Source organism: Hipposideros armiger, unplaced genomic scaffold (genome assembly GCF_001890085.2).
Source record: "Hipposideros armiger isolate ML-2016 unplaced genomic scaffold, ASM189008v1 scaffold_936, whole genome shotgun sequence".
Lineage (NCBI taxonomy): Eukaryota > Metazoa > Chordata > Mammalia > Chiroptera > Hipposideridae > Hipposideros > Hipposideros armiger.
This window is the reverse complement of record NW_017732286.1, coordinates 648,654-667,884: the sequence shown is the minus strand read 5'-3', so window position 1 is coordinate 667,884 and position 19,231 is coordinate 648,654. Positions and strand designations below refer to the sequence as shown.

At 37.4% G+C, this 19,231-nt stretch overlaps 2 protein-coding genes across 8 annotated transcripts in view; one reads left to right on the top strand and one right to left on the bottom strand.

The window, feature by feature from the left end:
* HPS3 (HPS3 biogenesis of lysosomal organelles complex 2 subunit 1) overlaps window positions 1–16,898 on the top strand; it is a 37,106-nt gene extending 20,208 nt beyond the window's left edge. For 2 of the 4 annotated variants that reach the window (XM_019630715.1, XM_019630716.1), the window contains exons 8-17: window positions 289–397; window positions 2,300–2,481; window positions 3,338–3,518; window positions 4,410–4,643; window positions 5,878–6,063; window positions 6,408–6,596; window positions 7,545–7,652; window positions 11,994–12,200; window positions 12,838–12,928; window positions 16,642–16,898. In XM_019630715.1, coding sequence (XP_019486260.1) covers window positions 289–397; window positions 2,300–2,481; window positions 3,338–3,518; window positions 4,410–4,643; window positions 5,878–6,063; window positions 6,408–6,596; window positions 7,545–7,652; window positions 11,994–12,200; window positions 12,838–12,928; window positions 16,642–16,769 — 1,615 coding nt within the window. In that variant the 3' untranslated portion in view covers window positions 16,770–16,898. Of the gene's footprint in view, window positions 1–288; window positions 398–2,299; window positions 2,482–3,337; window positions 3,519–4,409; window positions 4,644–5,877; window positions 6,064–6,407; window positions 6,597–7,544; window positions 7,653–11,993; window positions 12,201–12,833; window positions 12,929–16,641 lie in introns of those variants that run through there. The other 2 variants (XR_002122557.1, XM_019630717.1) reach the window with 2 other exon arrangements.
* Window positions 6,503–19,231, bottom strand: part of LOC109375356 (ceruloplasmin) — a 63,413-nt gene continuing 50,684 nt past the window's right edge. Inside the window, exons 19-20 of one of the 4 annotated variants that reach the window (XM_019630710.1) lie at window positions 10,664–10,765; window positions 6,503–6,593 (exon numbers count right to left, since the gene is read on the bottom strand). In XM_019630710.1, the coding sequence (XP_019486255.1) occupies window positions 10,665–10,765 (101 nt within the window). In that variant the 3' untranslated portion in view covers window positions 6,503–6,593; window position 10,664. Of the gene's footprint in view, window positions 6,594–10,663; window positions 10,766–11,597; window positions 12,183–16,841; window positions 17,287–17,715; window positions 18,018–19,231 lie in introns of those variants that run through there. The other 3 variants (XM_019630712.1, XM_019630714.1, XM_019630713.1) reach the window with 3 other exon arrangements.

Sequence of the window (19,231 nt, the reverse complement as noted above, 5' to 3'; positions counted from 1 at the left end):
CAAGTGTTCTTTTTTTGAGGTCTCTTGCCTGTTCTTTGAGCCTATTGTCCATTTAAGAATGCTTGTGGATTGAATTGGAAGTGATTGCTTTATCGATTCATGAGAACTAGAATATTAAATGTTGTAGGCCTGTGCAGCATTGTGAAGTACTACTCATTGTGAAGTTACTACTAAATGAAAATATTTTCATAGTTCTATTATTTGGGATATCAAATATTTAGCATTTAAAGTTGCCATTTATTAATAATACGTCTTATCTTACAGTTTTGTCCTTTGTTTTGCTTTTAGTTCTAGAAAAGCTACCAGTGATAAGCTCAAAACACCTCCTGTAGCTGAGGCTGGGTGGAATCTGTATATTGTGAACACGATCTCACCAGTGCAGCTGTACAGAGAAATGGTACTCCTTTCAGACTTCTAATTCTTATTTGTAGAAATTTAGAGTGGAATTGATGGCCACAAGCTGATTTTAATTATCATACATTCAGAATGCTACACCTACCAGCTTACAAGCTCTGTCTGACAGTGGAGTGTATGTCTTTTTCCACCTTCTCCTTTTCCAGCTCTTGACATTTGAGGAGCCAGTAGAAATTCCCTTCGCTAAAGTAAGACTCCTGAATTCATTCCCACCTCCTACGAGGATCGATTAACCAGTCTAAATATAAAGAGCCTTTGACCTCTACTTTGAGCCCTAGCAAAGACAGCCATGAAATGGAGCTGAAAGAAATCTTAGATCACTTATCTCTGTCTCACTCTCCCTCGAATTATTTGCAGATTGTTCCAGGGCACTGCAGCACTGGTAGCATTGTCCTGTGGGTAGGAGCCCAGAGTGGGCATTCTTCTTTTCTAAGAGTGACAGCTGACAACGCATTTCTGGCAATTTTTTTTTAACTATTTTGAAATATGTAATTTCAAAATTATAGAAAAGTTGCAAGAATAAGAATAGTACAAATAAAACCTGTATATTCCCCACAAAGGTTCACTCTCAGTCAACATTGTACCCCTTTTGCTTCTCGCTCTTTTTTTTTGCACCCTTGCACTTTCTAAACACACACACGTACACACACACACACACACACACACTTTTTTTTTGATCCTTTGGAAAGTAAATTACATAAATCATAGCGTACGACTAAATATTTCAGTGTGTGTTTCCTAAAAAAATATGGCTATCTGCTTACATAACCATAAGGTAGTCATACACTTCAGTAAATTTAACACTGACACAATACTTTAGTCTGTGATTCATATTCCATGTTTCAATTGATAATGGTCGAATAGCATTTTCCCCCACTCTGGTCCAGGACCCACTCTAGCATCAGGTAATATTTTTAATTGTCATGTGTCTTTAGCCTCCTTTAATTCTGAATATTTTCATAGCCTTTCTCTTTTTTATGATATAAACATTTTTGAAAAACATATATTCCCCCTCCACCTTTTTCATCCCTGATGAGATTCAGGTTATGTATTCTTCTTGGCCAGAATATCACACTAGTGGTAGATTGTGTTTGGTGTGTTTCCCAGGGTGTCACATTGGCAGTGCATGCTCTCTGTCTGCCCCTCGGTGGTGGCGTTGTGATCATCAGGTCAAGGTTTTGCCTGCATGTCCCTGTCATTTTTTGCTGATTATTATGTCAGTTTTCTCTGTATTTTTAGTTTTGCCTAATTGAAAGTCTTAGACTTCATCTAGATGATTTGCCTGCTGGAGTCTGAAAATACAGATTGACTAAGATAGCTAGTGATAATTTTTATAAGCCCACTGCGAGTTATAGAAATAGATGTAGTAGAACCTGAATTCACCAATTGAAACTAAAATAAAGGGATACTCAGTCTGAATTTGAGAAAGATTTAAATCCTAGAACTTTTTTTAAAAAAGTTAACTATTTCAGATATGTTCATTAGCTTTATCAAACTGTGATCAAATTATTGCTAAATTAACAGTATTATTAGTATTACAGTATTATTTGTACCTTCTGATTAGTACTGTTTCAAGGGAGTGTTTACAATCACGTATGTATTAAACTGGCTCATAAATTGTGGGGGGCAAGGACACGTTAGCTAAACCCTAGCAGAATGATAAATAACTGCTTCTTATTTTTTAGGATTTAATGCACACAGACATTAACTTTACTATTGGGTTGTCGGAAAAGTCATGACGTATTTTTTCTATGTTTTTCGTTGCAAAAATGCGTCATGACTTTTCTGACAACCCAATAACAAAATTTACAGATATTTCTGAGAACGGGGAAACTTTGGAGAGTCTTTCCACTGCAGCATTAGCTGTTTGCCTTTCTTGGTTTAGGTAGACTACAGTAATACCTACAAGACTGCAAAAACCCAGAGCTGCATCCACCTTCTGAGCGAGGCTCACCTGTTAGTGAGAGCTGCCCTGATGGACGCCAGTCAGCTGGAACCTGCAGAAAAAGCGGAGCTTTTAGAAGCATTTAAAGAAAGCTGTGGGCACCTGGGAGACTGCTACAGCAGGTTGGTGATGCTCCTTGGAAACTTGTTAGAGAATCATCCTGAGCTCTTGGTGTACCTACTAGCTTTTCTATCTCTGATAGTTACCTGATAAATGGGGGTACACATTAGGGGAGGTGCTTCACTTATTCATTTATTCTGCAAGCGTTTGTTGAGCACACGCTATGTGCCAGGTATTAATGTTAAGCTTAGAGTTACAAAGATGAATGTAACCTGTTTCCTGCCTTCAAGGAGTTACGGTTTATTAGATGAGGAGTGAGTCTCGAGTTCTAAGTCTCCCACCACTTAATTTAGGAATTTGAAGTTTCTTTTCAGGCCTTGGGTTGGGGACAGGCATGACCAGTGAAAATCCCTGAGACAGCCAAATTAGTAGTTTATTGCCTATTGGCTTTAAGGGGAAGACACCAGTTGGACAGTCTGTGATTTTAATCTCAGTAGTTGATGCTTTTATGATGTCAGAGAAGGACACTAGTATGAATAGTAATTTTTATTTCTGAGAATGATACTTAACAATTTTTTTGTATATGATTGTTTCAGAGGCTTACTTGACCCATGGGAATGATTTTAAATTAATAAAACAGACTTTTCCTACCTGTAAACACTATTATTTTAGAGCCACATTATGAAAATAAAATTCATTTAATTATTTTTATGACAAGCGAGCAAAAGCAACTACATTATTTAGAATGACTTTGCAGAATAAGACTGAGGAGTTTGTTCCAACTACTGATGATGACAGTAGAAAAATATTTTGAGATTTATATCATCTAGAAAGCATGATCTGTCTTATTATCAAATGTTTTAGATATCCAGGCTTAAAAATGACAAATCTGAGGGGTTTTTGCTTCCTTTTTTGCAGGCTTGACACCCAGTATTCCCACCTTGCCTTGCCATACTATAAGATGTCTGGATTGTCTATGGCTGAAGTTTTGGCCCGAGTGGACTGGGTAGCAGAGGATGGATCACAGAAATATGAGAGGGGATTAATCTTTTACATTAGTCATTCACTTTATGAAAACCTGGATGAAGAATTAAGTGAAGTGAGTATAGTTTTCTATTCATTTATGTCTAATATTTTTAACTTTTCATTTTAGCAATTTATTTTATATAATACTATTTAGAAGTCAAGTTTCAAATATTTTTCTAGGGTAATATATTCTTTTTCTAAAAAGGTAACTAATGTGCCCCTTTCTTCATTAATAATTATAGAGTTATAGCTTAGAAAAGAGCTTATTCTCATCTTATCATACCTTCTCATTATATAGACAGGGAAATGTGGTCCACTGTGGTCACGTGACCTGCTCAGTATGACAGTGGCATGTCTTTAGAACAATAACAGGATGTGGGCCTTGCCTTCCTTCTCATCTGCTAGCCTTTCCACAACCCTAGCCACCCCATCGTCCAAGGGTCCAAAGCTTCACTTATGAAATCCTGGCCCCGTGACCTTAACACATTATTAAGGATTATTTTTAACCCCTGTGTATTTTTAAAGAGTCGAATTACAAAATATACAAAGTTAGATATTGTGATACTAAATGTTTTAAGGTTTTGAGAGAAATGGAATTTTCTCATAAGCTTCCTCATTAAGTATATTTTGTACTAAGCTGTAACTTTTTATAATGGATTTTTGAGTGTAATTTAATCCAATATTTAGTTCTTTCTTCTGAACTCTTACTCATGTTAGAAATGATGGCCACAATTTGGTACATATTTTCACTGCTTTTTCTTCATTTTAACTCAGCAAAGAGTCATCCCAGGTCTCCCACATTATTACCATCAACTCTGTCTTTTTAAATCAAAACATAATGCTACAATTTTATTTTAATTGGAATGTTGTATCTTAACTTTGTGTCTTTGTTATTCCTTTTTCCTGATTTTGTTGCTTTCTGTTGGCTGACGGACCTTTCGTTTTTTGTCCATGCTTCCCAAAGGAATTAGCAGCACGAGTGGTTCAGATGTTTCAGGTGGCTGAGCCGAAGCAGTTGCCCCACGTTCTCTGTAGTCCTTCCATGAAGAATATTAACCCTCTAACTGCCATAAGCTATCTAAGGAAGCTGGATACGTCTGGGTTTTCTTCAGTCTTAGTGACATTGACCAAGGCAGCAATGGCTCTGAAAATGGGAGATCTTGACATGTACCAACATGAAATGAAAAGCTATTCCGAGGTATGGTGCCCTGCCTGCTATAAGAGCCGGCTGAATTAGGACCTGCCACTCCTGAGGTGTTGAGCTTTCCTCTGGCTTCTGTCTAGCTCGTTTTTACCTCGCTGTAAAGGAAAATAGACTTGATATTAGAAAGGAAGTGACCCAAAGTGGAAGTTCTTGGGCTTTGGATCTGGCAAATGAAAAAGAAATAAGAATGATCAGTGGCAGCAGTGGGTATCAAAGCGGGCATGTTCAGAGCATGGGGACTCTATAGGCTCTGTCCCGAGCCCACAGTGATCTGGCGTGAGGGACTGGTGTGTGCACTGAAAACAGGACAGAGCGATGTGTATTCAGGGAGAGGAGGTGGGATATTCAGTGTGAGCTGTAAGAGGCCAGCAGTTGCAGAACTAGCCTGCACTGGGAAAATCACAAGTGACTTTATTAAAGATTGGGCATTTGAATGGTGTATCAAAGAAAAGGTAGCGTTCCCTTGGAAGAGAGGCCATTTGGGGGCATGAGCCAAAGATGTTAATCATTAGTGGAAGGAATTAACAAGTGACATTAACTGAGCATGTATTATCCCAGGCCAATTCTAAGCCCCTTGCATATGTTCTCTAATTCTTGCAGCAATGCTATAAGGTAGATTCTGTTATTATACCTGTTCTATAGATGAGGGAACTAAGACAAAGGAAAGTTAAATGACTTGTCCAACGTCACCCTGCTAGTGAGTAGAGAGCCAGGATTTGAAGCAGATCATCTGGCTCCAGATCCTGTGCACCTACGCTGTTGTTGTATTGCCCACCTGTGGTCAGATACCCACAGTATGGCTTTGGTTTCCGAAACAAGAAGAGCTGGAGTACTTGGTTGCTGTACAAATGGCACATTTATTAGGATGAAAGGAGCAAGTCAGCATTGAGGTATCCTTTGCTTTGAAGACTACAATTCTAGAAGGATGAATTTTCTTTTCATAATTTTGAAAAAAACTCAAGGTCTAGTGTTGTTAAATCAAGCACACCTAAATTTAAAGCTCTACAAAAACAGGACATCTTGATGCTTTATTAAGTATTAATAACTTCTATGAAGACAATTAACAATGGTGCTCTTCTTAGAGTGAGAATTGGTCTTTATAGTTAAGGAAAACACTGAGATTAAAGTAAATTATTAAAAGCTTAGCCATGAATCTTGAATGCACTAGCACGTATTTCCAAGATGAACGCAATGTACATTTTGTTCCTAAATTTCTTTTTATCTTAAGATGAAGTTGGTATGTGGCTTTATTCTGGAACCTCGGCTATTGATTCAACAGAAGAAGGGACGGAGTGTTCCAACTGAACTTGCAGTTCACCTGAAGGAGACTCAGCCAGGATTGCTCGTGGCTTCAGTCCTGGGCTTACAGAAGAACAACAAAATTGGAATTGAAGAAGCAGATTCTTTCTTTAAGGTTTGTCACTTTGTTCATTGTTCTGGCTCGCCTGATAAATTGGGGGGATGGGGGGGACCAGAATGAGAGAAGTGAGTTTTCATTTGTTTATTGAAAAAACAGACTTAGGCATAACCAGTGTATAAAATTACAGATTGAAAGAACGTATCTAGAAAAATCTCATTCATGCAAACTAGAATCTTTTTCCTGTTAAAATGTCCAGACTTGTTTTGCTATAGCACTAACGCTAATGTTAAATTATTAAATGCGCAGCCCACACAATGGAGTGCTATCAGACCAGCTGGAACTCAGTCAGTACTGTACTGACTTGGGATATGGGGCTTGTTTTCCTGTTTTCAATTAAGGTGCTTTGTGGTAAGGATGATGATATGATCCCGCAGCTCTTGGTAGACTTTTGGGAGGCTCAGCTGGTAGCATGTCTCCCGGATGTGCTACTCCAGAAACTCTTTTTCAAGCTCATGTCACAATACATCTGGAGATTATCTAAGCGGCAGCCCCCTGACACCATACCGTTGCGAACATCAGAGGACCTGGTAAGACAATGGAATAATACACTAAATTAAACTTGTACTTACACATTACAATAATGTGCCTTCTTATTTTTAATGGCTTTGAGTCAAACCTAATTTATACTACCAGATACCTTTTTAAAGCAGGAGTTAAAAATACACTTGAAACTTGTCCATGAGTTGCCCACATTTTAAATAATTGGATATTCTGAGGAACACCCCTCCTGCTCCTGTAGTACTTGCTTGCAATGGTACCTCAGTAGCCAAAGCATGGGGGAAGGGGCTTTCCCCAGAACATGTCTGCATCCTCAGGGGATGGTCATGAAGTAGAACACTAGAAAAGAGACCTCTGCAGACCTCCCTGATGGGCGAGGACCTGCAGAAGGCTTGTGGGAGAGACTTCGTTATCCGAACCCACTTCCCGACAGCCGCACACACAGGGCTGTTCTGTGGCCCGTGGGGCAGCCCTCACCACGGCCTTCACCCTCCCTGCTCCCTCCCTGCCAGCTCCTTTGCCTCTCATGGATGCCACAGCCAACGTGGGTTCACTGGAAATGTCAGCAACTTCTTGAATAAGGGAGGCTTTATGGGAATTATCTTGAGAATTTATTTATGGAAGACATTTTGCCTCCCAAGGAAAGTAGTAGAAATAAAAATGATTTCCAGTATTACCATTCACTTGTAGCTTAAAAACACCGTTGCTCTTTTTGCTAGAAAGTGCCTCCTTGGAATATGTTAAAATGTAAAATACTAGGAAATATTTAGTGCAGATTTGTTCAGTGAGACGCGGCAAGGCAAAACTTTCTCCCAGGGAATAGATTCTAAAAGACTTTCCTTCTTATTTCCAGAAAATTAAATACTTCTATTGTATGATGTAGCAGAAGATTAGCGATTGCTTGCTCTTTTTGGAATGGATGAAGAGCTTCTTGTTTTGTTGTATTTTGTTTATAATAAATTACTTTTGCATTTTAGATAAACGCCTGTAGTCATTATGGCTTAATCTACCCATGGGTTAATATCTTAATATCATCGGATTCCTTAGCTGACAAAAATTATGCAGAGGATCTCTTCAAATTACAGGTAAATAAAAATGTTATTTTCTTATGAATATGCCCATTGCAATTTAATGTAGGATATAAATTTGGTAAGACCTCAGGTGTTGTGTTAATCTAGAGGGTATAATTTGGGGGTACAAAATCCATAGGTAGGCATACTCAGGAGTGCTGGATGGAATTGCTGTCTCTGCCTGAAACTGCTTTTCAGGAAGACTGGCTTCGTTACCAGCAAATGAGTGAGCAGCACCAAGTCCCTTGACTGTCTTGCCTTGAAAACAGTTTTCAGATGTGCTTAAAAAAAAACACGTTATGAAGTGCAAGTATGGTGAATGTATAGCATTGTTTTTATTGATATGATGCAGGGGTTTTTTAGTGTTCACTCGAACATTTCTGGCCTCTAACCTAACCCAACCCAACCACTGCTGTCTGTTTTATAGGAAATAGGTCAAGGTAGCCATTTTATCTGGCTCTTGAAAAGGATTTTTTTTTAAAAAATAAGAAGTATGATCAGAGAATGTAGATCATCCTGCAAGAATTCTGACCATGTCAGTGTTTTGACTGGAACTGAGAAATGAGGTCCACGTTTGACTTGATGGACCAGGCTGGGCTAGGTGTGGATGTGATTTTGTTTAATGTAGTTCAGTGGCCCAAGTACAAGCTAGAACCCCCAAATCGATTTTATTTGGTCTGCCTAGTGTAGCTGCCAACGTATAAAAAGTGAGATTTCAAATTAAGAATTCTGAGTTTCCAGTTTCTCTTGAAAAATTCAGCAGAACTGGTAACCTTGGGCCCTCACTGCCCGAGACCCGTGGGTTGGAGCCAAGCGACTCTGCTTGGGCCGTGCTCCTGCCGCCCTGCCTGCCACAGTTCTCATCCTGATGTCATCCTGGTCCAGACACTGAGTGTAGGGCATCCATTTTCCTTTCACCCAACTGCTTTCATTCATTTTCACCATCTCTTAGGCCTCATTAGGTTTTTGAGTTTGCAACTCTGGATTTTCACTGGGAACAGGTGTAAGTGTGGCTTTATAGAAACCAAAATGTCAGATTGGGGCTGGGAGTCAGAGAGGGAAGCTAATAGACCATATTGCTTAGACAGCCCCTGGAAAGCCTGTGTTGTCTCTAGAAACAGAGTTACTTAACATTCTTAAAATCACCAAAGAAGATTGTCGTTGGTTCTTATCTCTAGTACCCTTAAGGTACAGAGGCTACTGAGCCTCAGATTGGTTCATTCCACAACTAGTCCTCGAGCACACGTTGTAAATGTGGTGTACAGCATGGGATAGTGCAGGCAGGGTTTCACTGTCCCGGCACATACAAGGTCTGACAATTAAGTTTGCGAACTCATCCTAGAAAAAATGCTACGTAACTCATTGCTGAATATCGCTACAATCACCTTTGAAGTACTCTCCTTGAGAAGCTATGCACTGACGCCAGCACCTAGTCCACCCTTCAAAGCAATTTTGGCACTTTTTCTGGAGTGGCCATCAGAGCTGCCGTCATATTACCCTTGATGTCCTGAATGTCATCAAAATGTCTTCCTCTCAATATTTCCTTTGTCGTCAGGTAAAGAAAGAAGTCACTGGGGGCCAGATCAGGTGATTAGGGAGGGTATTCTAATACAAGTTATTTGTTGACTGGCTAAAAACTCCCTCACAGACAGTGCCGTGTGAGCTGGCTCATTGTGATGCAAGAGCCATGAATTGTTGGCAAACAATTCAGGTCGTCTAACTTTTTCACGCAGCCTTTTCAGCACTTCCACTTGGTTAACTGTTTGTCCAGTTGGTACAAATTCATAATGAATCCCTCTGATATCAAAAAAGGTTAGCAAAAGCATTGCAACAAGTTTGTGAACTTGTCAGACCTCGTATGTACTAATTACGTATTTCAAATCGTAATTATAATAAGTGCTGTTAAATTCCATCTTATAAACGTCAAAGCGTATTTGTGATCATTGCTTGAAAAAGTATAACTTAAAATTCATTTAAAAAATTTTAACAGGGTAGGTTCTTTCTGGGAATCTTTGTTGTGAAAGAATAGAAATATGGTTGGCCTAAACTTTTCTAAGTCATTTTCCTAAATACAGTTCTTTCAAGATTATCTGTGGGTTAATTAGTCTTAGTCATTAAGAAAAAATAACTCTCAAGAAACAAAAGGATCTCATTTGGTCCTCCCTTAGAGGGTTAGGGAGGTTCAGAATCACCTGGAGAGTTTCTTAAAATTTTATGCCTCCTCTCTGCCCCTCCATCACCAAGCCGATTTAATGTGAGTCTCTGTCTCTTGTCCTCAGACACTGTGGTAGTGTATTGGTGCAAAAATTAAAACAATCTATAAATCATTTACATGTCAAAAACCTGCTATTTGAAATGACACAGTAACTAGCAAATGCCCTGCCCTTGGCCCAAATCATCATGGTTCTCCTCCCCCTCCCCATGTCCTGGCAGCCACCTGTCTTTAGAGCTGCAGCTGTGGCTATGGGTACAGAAGACAGAGAAGTCTGGATCCCAGCCCTGCAGAGGCAGCTGAGTGTGAGAGATCTACATCAGGGAAGGGAGTAAAGAGTATACGTACTGGGGGTGGAGATGAGACCATTTCCAATACTGAAGAAAACAGAAAGGAGCACTCTGCTAGGAAGCAGGCAACATTAAGCATACTGTAAAGAATAGCAGTAACCTTTGAACCATTTTTTTATTCAGTAATATGTGTTGTCTGGTGTTTCTTATTTGTAAACTTCTTGATGATATGCCCAAAACTAAGTTAAAGTTCATGGGTAATTAATCCATTGTGTACCAAGCTTTGACTAGTTTCATTTTCACCCTGGTTTGGGTTACCCAGGCCTTGCTCCTTCCTGCCCAGCCCATTGTCCCGATGAATCAAGATCTTGAATGTAGAAATAATCTGTGTTTATTTATTTTTTCCATGTTGGGAGATCCTGTGAGTGGCAGATTATCAACTTGTTTCATGTTTGCTATCTTATTGTACGGAAATGATTCAGATGAAGGTGATTATTAGACTTGCAGGAATGAAAAGGACCAACCTTATTCTCCTCGCCGTTCCTTGGTAGACATTTGGAATAGAATAATCGTGCTCACTATAAATGGGTAGTTCACATTCCATATCCACCTATGAGCCTGAGAAGCTGTAGCAGAAAGGATACAGGAAGAAGAAAATCAGTGTATGATCTTCTCATCTTTATCCAGAAGAAAGGAAAAGCAGAGATTATTTTGGTAGTAGTACAAGTTGACCCTTGAACGACGCGGGGGTTAGGGGCACCAACTGCCCATGCAGTGGAAAATCCACATATAAATTAAGTCAGCCTTCAGTGTATGTGGATTCCAACTGCCTATTGACCCTTGAGCAACTCGGGTTTGAACTGCATAGGTCAACTGAAAATATCTTCGTATAAGGGGACCCATGCAGTTCAAATCTGCATTGCTAAGGGTCACCTGTATTTATAGTTTAAATGCTTAAAAGTAAAATATTGGTTACAACTCTGAATACTGAAATACCTGTTATTCAGCTTGTGGCAAATAGTATTGATACAAATTTTTAGGTTCTTAACAAGTGTTTTAGTTTTCTTGAATGTTAAGTTTTATTTTTTGGTTACATATGTAGTACATGGTTATTATAGAAACTTTGGAAAATACAGGGAAGTATGAAAAAGAAAACAAAACGTAGGTTTTGTCCTCCCATTTATTGAGTTGATCTCTCAAAAATTTGAGTTTCAAATTCTGTGTTCTTCCAAAGGCATTTCTATATGTGTATGTACCTGTGTAATTTTTACAAAACTGATCATGCTCTGAATATAATTTTGCATTGAGATTTTTTTTTTACTTGTTATTTTATCATGAGCATTTTGTCATTAAGTAGCCTTTGAAAACAGTATTGATGGTTATATAATATTCCATCATATGAATGTACCATAATTTATTTACTCAACCTTTTTTGTTTAACATCTAGGTTGCTTTTAGTTTTTCAGTATTATAAGCACTCTTGGGATGAACATCATTGGACATAACTCTTTGACCCCAAAATTGATTATTTCCTTAGGATAGAGTCCTAAAGCATTCCCATTAGTTTTAATTTGCAGTCTATCCAAAGCAAACAAAATCATGTTATTTTACAAATGATTGCTTTCTATTAAACAGATTGTTATTCTTTAACTAGAGTTGGTTTAAATATTATTTAATACTTCAGTCCACTTAGACATACTAAATATCATATGCATGTGCTCTAACATTTCATTCTTTTCTTATTTTATATTTTTTGCAAGTGAAGTTTAGTCTTTTTAAAAAATGGTATTCTGTATGCCGTGCTTTAGTTTTTTGGGTGCCTCATTCCATAACATTTTACTTTTCTGTTCATAGTCTCTTATATGTGGTCCTTCATTTGACATAGCTTCCATTGTTCCGTTCTTGGAGCCACTCTCAGAAGACAGTGTTGCTGGCCTCAGTGTCCAGGTTCTGTGTCAGACGCGTTTGAAAGAGTATGAACAGTGTATAGACACACTGCTAGAGAGGTGCCCAGAGGCCATCATTCCATATGCCAATCATGAACTGAAAGAAGAAAATCGGGTACGCTTTTCAGATTACATTTTTTTAGACTTGATCAGTGATAATCAGATTTGATCATCTTGTTACCCTATCTGCAAAATGGGGACAAATTATGCCAGTCCAACCTCACAGGGCTGTGTGGGTCAAATGAGCATGTATTTTTAATCTGTTATGTGTTTTAGTACTGTTAGAGGCTATTAAAGTGTATGGTGATAGTAGGTTATTGTCATTAAAAATCCTGTTTGAAGATGAAGTGGCCTATTACCTGAATATTTGGGGAACATAATGTATGATGGGAAAATATTTTTCTGGGCTATATATGGTCTTTAGTTTAGAAATTGGAGTTTTAGACTTTAGTACTTTCTTTGTTCTTTCTTCCTGCCGTCTAAGAGATGATACAGGATGTATCTATGTGGCTTCTTGAAAATAGCCATGTATTTATGTACAGTATACTTATTAGATTTTTCAAGTTACAAATCCGACATTTATGTTATAGTTTAAGCAGAAGACTGGCTGCTCATTTATCCTCCATTATAACAAAGTTTGCTGCCTTAACCAAAATGATGTATTTTTGCCCTGCATGATCTTCTTATTCTTGTTTGTAATCTGAATGTAAAATGCATCAAACTTAAAATGTATTCATTTTTTCCTAAGATAGACTTTGTGGTGGAAAAAACTGCTGCCTGAACTTTGTCAGAGAATAAAATGTGGTGGAGAAAAATACCAACTTTACCTGTCATCATTAAAAGGTAAATGATCATTTTAGCTTGATTATAAATTTATTAATAATTGTGTCTTTGTTTTCGTTTCCATAATTTGCTGAAGCCGTGCTTTCTCTAGTTTTTTCATATGATTATCAAGTGAGGTGAAGAAGGTCTTTGCAGAACCACCTGGAGCTTATTTTCAGCATTTATACGCTCTTCCCCGTCACATTTGATATTTATCTCTTGTAGCTACAGAGTTGATGCTTTTAAGTTCATCTTTTCAAACACTTTAAAAGTTATCACAGTCATAGAAATTCATAACCTCAGTATTTAAAAAATTTGAATAGCTATTAAAATGATTACATTTTTATTAGTGATCTCAGTGCTTAATTTATTTCATGTAGGAAATTAACATGATTACCAGTATTAATCAAATTATAAGCAAGTATTGAGGAAGGACAAGGTTCTCAAGGATTTAAAAGTTGAGTGTCTCTAAATTATGCAGTATTTACAGCATAGGTAGTTACTTGAATTTTCATAATTCATAATAATTTGTAAATCTTGAGAGGTTATATGGTTATTAAGTTCTCTACTCTTGTTAATTAATTGTTGGCCCGATGACGAAAGGTATGGTTATATTGATTCAGTGTGCATAGAATACTAGAAGTTGATAGTGTTGGAATTGAATTTTCCAGGGGAGGCAAGTGCTTTTTAAAGTGTGAGGCTGGGGCCGGCCAAGTGGCTCAGTTGGTTAAGAGCTCGCAACAGCGGTTCGAGTCCCAGCCCAAGCTGAGCAGCCGCTGAGCTGTCAAAAGGTGGCAGGATGGCTCAGCTAAAAAAAATTAAAAAAATAAAAAGTAAATAAAAAAAAAAGTGTTAGGCAGAGCCAGTGGCCGTTGGAGGGTATTTTTCTGAAGATCCCCATTTAAGTAAAGTTAGACATTTATGATTGGGAGGAGGTGGCTTTATACTAAGTTTTTGTTCTGCCCATCTCCGAGTGATTTTTTGGTTTTCAGAAGTATGAAGTGTCAGGTTTGATTGCCTGGCCCCACTTGCATCAAGTTTATCACATAACCTTGAACTGATCATTTTTGTTGGTGGGTCACTTTCCAGTGCAGACGTCCCACATCTTCACACCTCAGCAACTCCATTATCTTGCTCAAGACTCTTTCTTCATCCTTTTCTGTTCCACATCCACAAACTCTCTACCCCTCGCTTACCCGTAGTTATTCCTGCAAATGTTCCATTTTTCTGTATCTTCAAAATATGTTTATGTGTGCACACACATGTGTGTGGCTCATGGGACTAAGTGCTGTGTGTGAGTTATCTTTGTTAGACTGTGGTACCTCAAGAACTGGTCAAGTGTTTTAACCATTTTTCATGCCACATCCCCCTTACCAGCAGTATGCCTCTATAGAAAGCATTCTGTAGCTATTAATTGACTTCTAAGGGGAGAATCTGAATACGTAACTTCAGGTCCGTTTTCAAGGGAGGTCTTTCTGTCGGTAGCTGTAGTACACCAGGAAGAGACAGGACTAGATTCTGGAGAATTGGAACTGAGTCCAGGTCTGCTACTGGCTGAGTGACCTGACACAAGCCATTTTTTTAATATCCTGGGACAAAGGAGAAGTTCAGGGTTAACTCTAGAGTAAAACCTTAGTCAAAATTGCAAGGTGGTAGGGTTGAAGATGAAGGTCAAGGACATAAATAATATGCTTAGGAGCTTGGGTTTCTTATCTCTAATGCAGTGTTTCTCAACCTTGACACTTCTGACATTTTGGACCAAATAATTTGTGTGTGTGTGCGTGCGCGCGTGCGCATGTGTGTATGTATCTCCTGTACATTTTGGGATGTTGAACAGTATCCCTGGCCTCTACCCACAAAATACCTGTAACACTGTTCCAGTTATAACAACAAGAAAAAAATGTCTCCAGACATCACCAGATGTCCCCTGAGGGGCAAAATCATACTGGTTGAGAACCATTGCACTAATGCCATTGAAACTGGGGTTAGTAGTTAGCTTGTTTCTTTCAAGGCAATATTTATTTGTTGTTATTTTTGTGATAATTGTGCTTATTATTAAAAATTCTCATAGTAAATTACAAAAATAAAGTTTAAAAAGTCATTTAAAACCCCACCAGCCAGAAATAACTGTTTTTAACATTTGATGAGTATTTTGTAGGCATGCTGGAGGATTTAAAGTGCTGTAAGGATTTAAGAAATCGACCTTGTTCTTGGAGTTATAATCTGTATTAGCCCCTTACTTGTTGGCAGAAGAGGAGAACTGAGCAGTGGCAAGATTTTTGTTGGCTCCGTAACTGCTCTGCATTGGCCCCCAGCTCAGTTTTTTTGTATCTAGGATATTACGTATAAGCTCCACATTTAGGCTAAATAAACTGGTTGCATAGGAAAGCATTGGTAATGCATGCTTTTCACATGGGTTTTGAAACTAGTTAGTAGTTATTATTAAGGTTCTGTTTTATGTCAGCTATACATCATTGTATTTTAATTCTCAAAGGACTCTGGAAACTAGCAGATGGTTACCACTGCTTTATCGATGAGGAAACTTGGGCTTAGGAGGTCAAGTGACTTTCTTAAACTCACCCAGACAGTAGGTAGAAAAACCTGATGCCTGCCCAAATCTATCTGATCCCAGAGCTAGTGGTCTTTCCCATACATCACTACTGCTCCGTTCATTAACTGTTTAGCAACAAGCATGTGTCGTTCCTTTGTGTAAAGAAAGGGTGATTAGGTTGCTGAGTATTGGACAGGTGACTTTCAATGGATGCACATACACCAGAGCAGGAGATTTTATATTTCAGTCACTCAGCAAATTGAGTAAGTGGTGGGCATGCGACATCACACAAGGAGTGGCACTGAAGTATCGGGGAGCCAAAAAAATGTATACAAGTGGACACTTTGATCAGCATTGCTCAAGTGGTAGTTTGCCATAATCAGAAGTGTCTGGAAGCTGATGGTAACCACTTTGAGCACCCCTTGTAATTGCAGAAGTCAAACGTGACTTGTAGCCATCTTTAGTTATCAGTATATATTGAGTATTACAGTTTTAATAGTTTTTTCCTTTCTTAAAATGTACATACATTTTTTTGGCACCCTCTGTATGTTTCTTGGGAACATTGTTCTTACATAACACCACCTTCTCTTCCCAGCAGAGGGCAGCGTGTATATATCAAGAAGCAATAGAATCCTAAAATTGCATAGTTATCTTTACAAAAATGTTTACTAAATTCCTTAACATTTAAAATGTTCACTAGAGCACATTATGTTGCAGCTTGGGAAAAATGGTAAATAGTCATGAAAACAGATTTGTGCTTATTAATAACATGAAAATCTCATAATAGAGAGGAACTGATATCCAACAATTCATAATATTTCCTATCCTAGCAGACAATCTTTATAAATGAGCTGCAGGACAGTTCTAACATGAAAAATAATACTCAAATGATTGTATTTTTCTTTAGAGGGTCATAGAAATTAAAAAATAATGTAATAACCCAGCAATGAAATAGTAAATCCAAATTTTGGGGCTAATGTGTAATAAACTTCAAAGGATTTTAGAAAGAATAAATAAGAAGTTGTAAAACCATAAAGTGTTCTGTGGATTTAAGAGACTTTTTTTTTCTTTTGTGGTTATAACCTTATCTTACCTGCACTAGCTTCTAATTGGTTGAGTGATAAGAGAATTGGATGAAAGACAGACTTTCAGTTCTAACTCAGATATTCTTTCCTGCAAACAGAAACACTGTCAGTTGTTGCCGTGGAACTAGAACTAAGGGATTTCTTGAATGTCCTTCCAGAAGATGGCACTGCAGCATTTTTCTTGCCATATCTTCTTTATTGCAGCCGAAAGAAGTCATTGACTTGAAGGTATCATTTGAAAAACACCACAATGGCATGAGAGACTGAATTTTTAAAAATTGAATGCCAGGTAAAAATGTAAATAAAAGATTTTCATATTGAATGTGTACATACATTACAAATGCTTTTAGGCTGCTTACCTCATGTAGTGCTATTTCATAATTTATGACCTGAATCCATTTAATTGTCCAGAATATAAAAAAGCTATTAGGCATAAGAATTTCCTCAAAGAAGGCGTATATTTTTAAAGGTAGAGACTGTCTTTTATTCCAAGGAACATCAGTTTACTGTTGTTGGAGACATGACAATCTTGTTCATCCCAGGAACACAAAGAAGCATTCTGCAAGTATGATTGAAAGAATGTTGCTCCAAGTGGTCCAGCATTTAATCTTCTTGATTTTTCCAGATTTTTCTGTTGGGTCACTTTTTAAGACTTTTCTTTGAGAAAGATGTTAATGTTTTCCCACAATAAAAGATTTCAAACGATTTTCTTGTTACTGTTAAAACTCATGCTGTGTTTCTGTCTGAATCAAATGAAATGGAAGTTTACAAAACTAACTTTATTCTTTTCTGGCTATTAACATGATTTGTCAAATGCATGTTTTTCAGCCAAAGCCTCATTTCGATTTTTTGTTGATGTGTACTCTTATTCTTTTAGCTAGAGTGTATGTGAAAATAAAGGAATATGTCATTGTATTCACAACTGTGTGTTCTTTTTAAACAATTTTGAGTCCAAGTTCAACTCATTGATAGTGTGCTTCATCTTTAGTTAAGGCTGGGTAAAAATGTGCCTCACCCGGCATCTGCCACAACTATGTGTCGAAACTCCTTCTGACGGCAGTATTTATCTTTATCAGGATTTAATCTATAGAATTGTTTCTCATCTCTGCCTTTCTCCAGTTCCAGATTCACATCCATTTGACCATTTCTTCAAGGATTCACAAAACTCAGAATCTTTTTATATTATTTTTAATATTTTAATTTTTAATTTATTTATTATTTTATCATATTTTGTTTTTTAATTTTACTTCCTGTACACCCGTGCCCCTATGTCCACTGGCTCATTAGACATGATGGCAACAGCCTGTGAGAGGGATTGATGGGGAAGCCACTGGTTGGAAACATTTCAGTAAATCTTACAGCCTTTCCAAAGTAAACATTCTATTCAACATTTTCACATACATTGATTGTTATGACTCATTGGGTTTTTATTTTCACTTATCACAAATTTATTTCTTTCAGCCAGACTTGGTCTCTATAGAAAAAGAAATATTAAGACCATTATTAAAAATAGTATATATCATATGATTAAAAAATAAGTACACGATGCTTTAAATGTACTCTAATTTTTTTAAATGTAGTTATTTTGTTAATTAGTCTTGATTCATTTATATTTTCCTGCATTTTGTATGTTTAAAAACATCTCTCTCATGCCAGTATTGCTTTAATTAAAGAAAAATTACTTTCCTCCCCATAAGATCCTTATAAATTATAAGGGAAAAATAGTGGAGAAACCTGGCAGACTCCTAATCAAATGCTTAAAGTTAACATAACCATTAAGGGAACAAATCAGCATTTTGTGCCTCTTGATGTGTACTGAGAAAAACAATACCACTTCTGTGAGACTCTTGCCAAAAAATGCATATTCTGAATGTAATCAAGAGGAAACATCAGACAAACCCAAACTGAAGGACATTCTACAAAGTGACCGCCCTGTATTTTAAAAAAATGTCAAAGTTGTGAAAGACAAAGACTGAGGAACTGTTCCAGACTCCGGGTGACTAAGGAGACGTGCCAGCTGGACGCAATGCGTATGCGGGATTTTTCTTTTCTCTTTGAAGAACATGATTAGAATAATTGCTAAAATTTAAAAAGGGTCTGAAGCATTGAATCATTCTTAATTTACTGGTTTTGATAGGTGTGTTGTGTTTATTTATGAGAATATCCTTGTTTTGGGGAAATATGAGTATGTATATTTACAATATATGTGTATGTGTGCACGCGCTCCAGTATGTGTGTGGAGAGAGGGAGATAAGAGAAAAGGATATAGCAAATGTGACTGCAATATAATCACATTTGAGGGGTCTGGGTGGAAGGTATATGGGATTTTCTTTTTCTTTTTTTGTACTGCTCTTGGAATTTTTCTGTCTGTTATTATGTTTAAAAAAGTTTTTAAAATTCCTTTTCATTTAATTAATATGTAGTTAGGTATTTACCAAGCAGAGTATTGTATCGGATTTGGGTACTGACTAGAAATACAGAATATACAGCAAGCTTTGTTTCTACATACTACTCCGAAAGGTTATCTGACTGTTGTAAAAATGTCACAGTCTGAAAACAGCACCTTTTATATTTGTCACAAGAGGTCTTTATTATGCTTCCTCTGGTAGGGGAAATTAAGCATTACATTAAGTATGACAGGATATCCACAATTTTTTTGTACTGATTTTTTTTTTTTTTTTTTTTTTT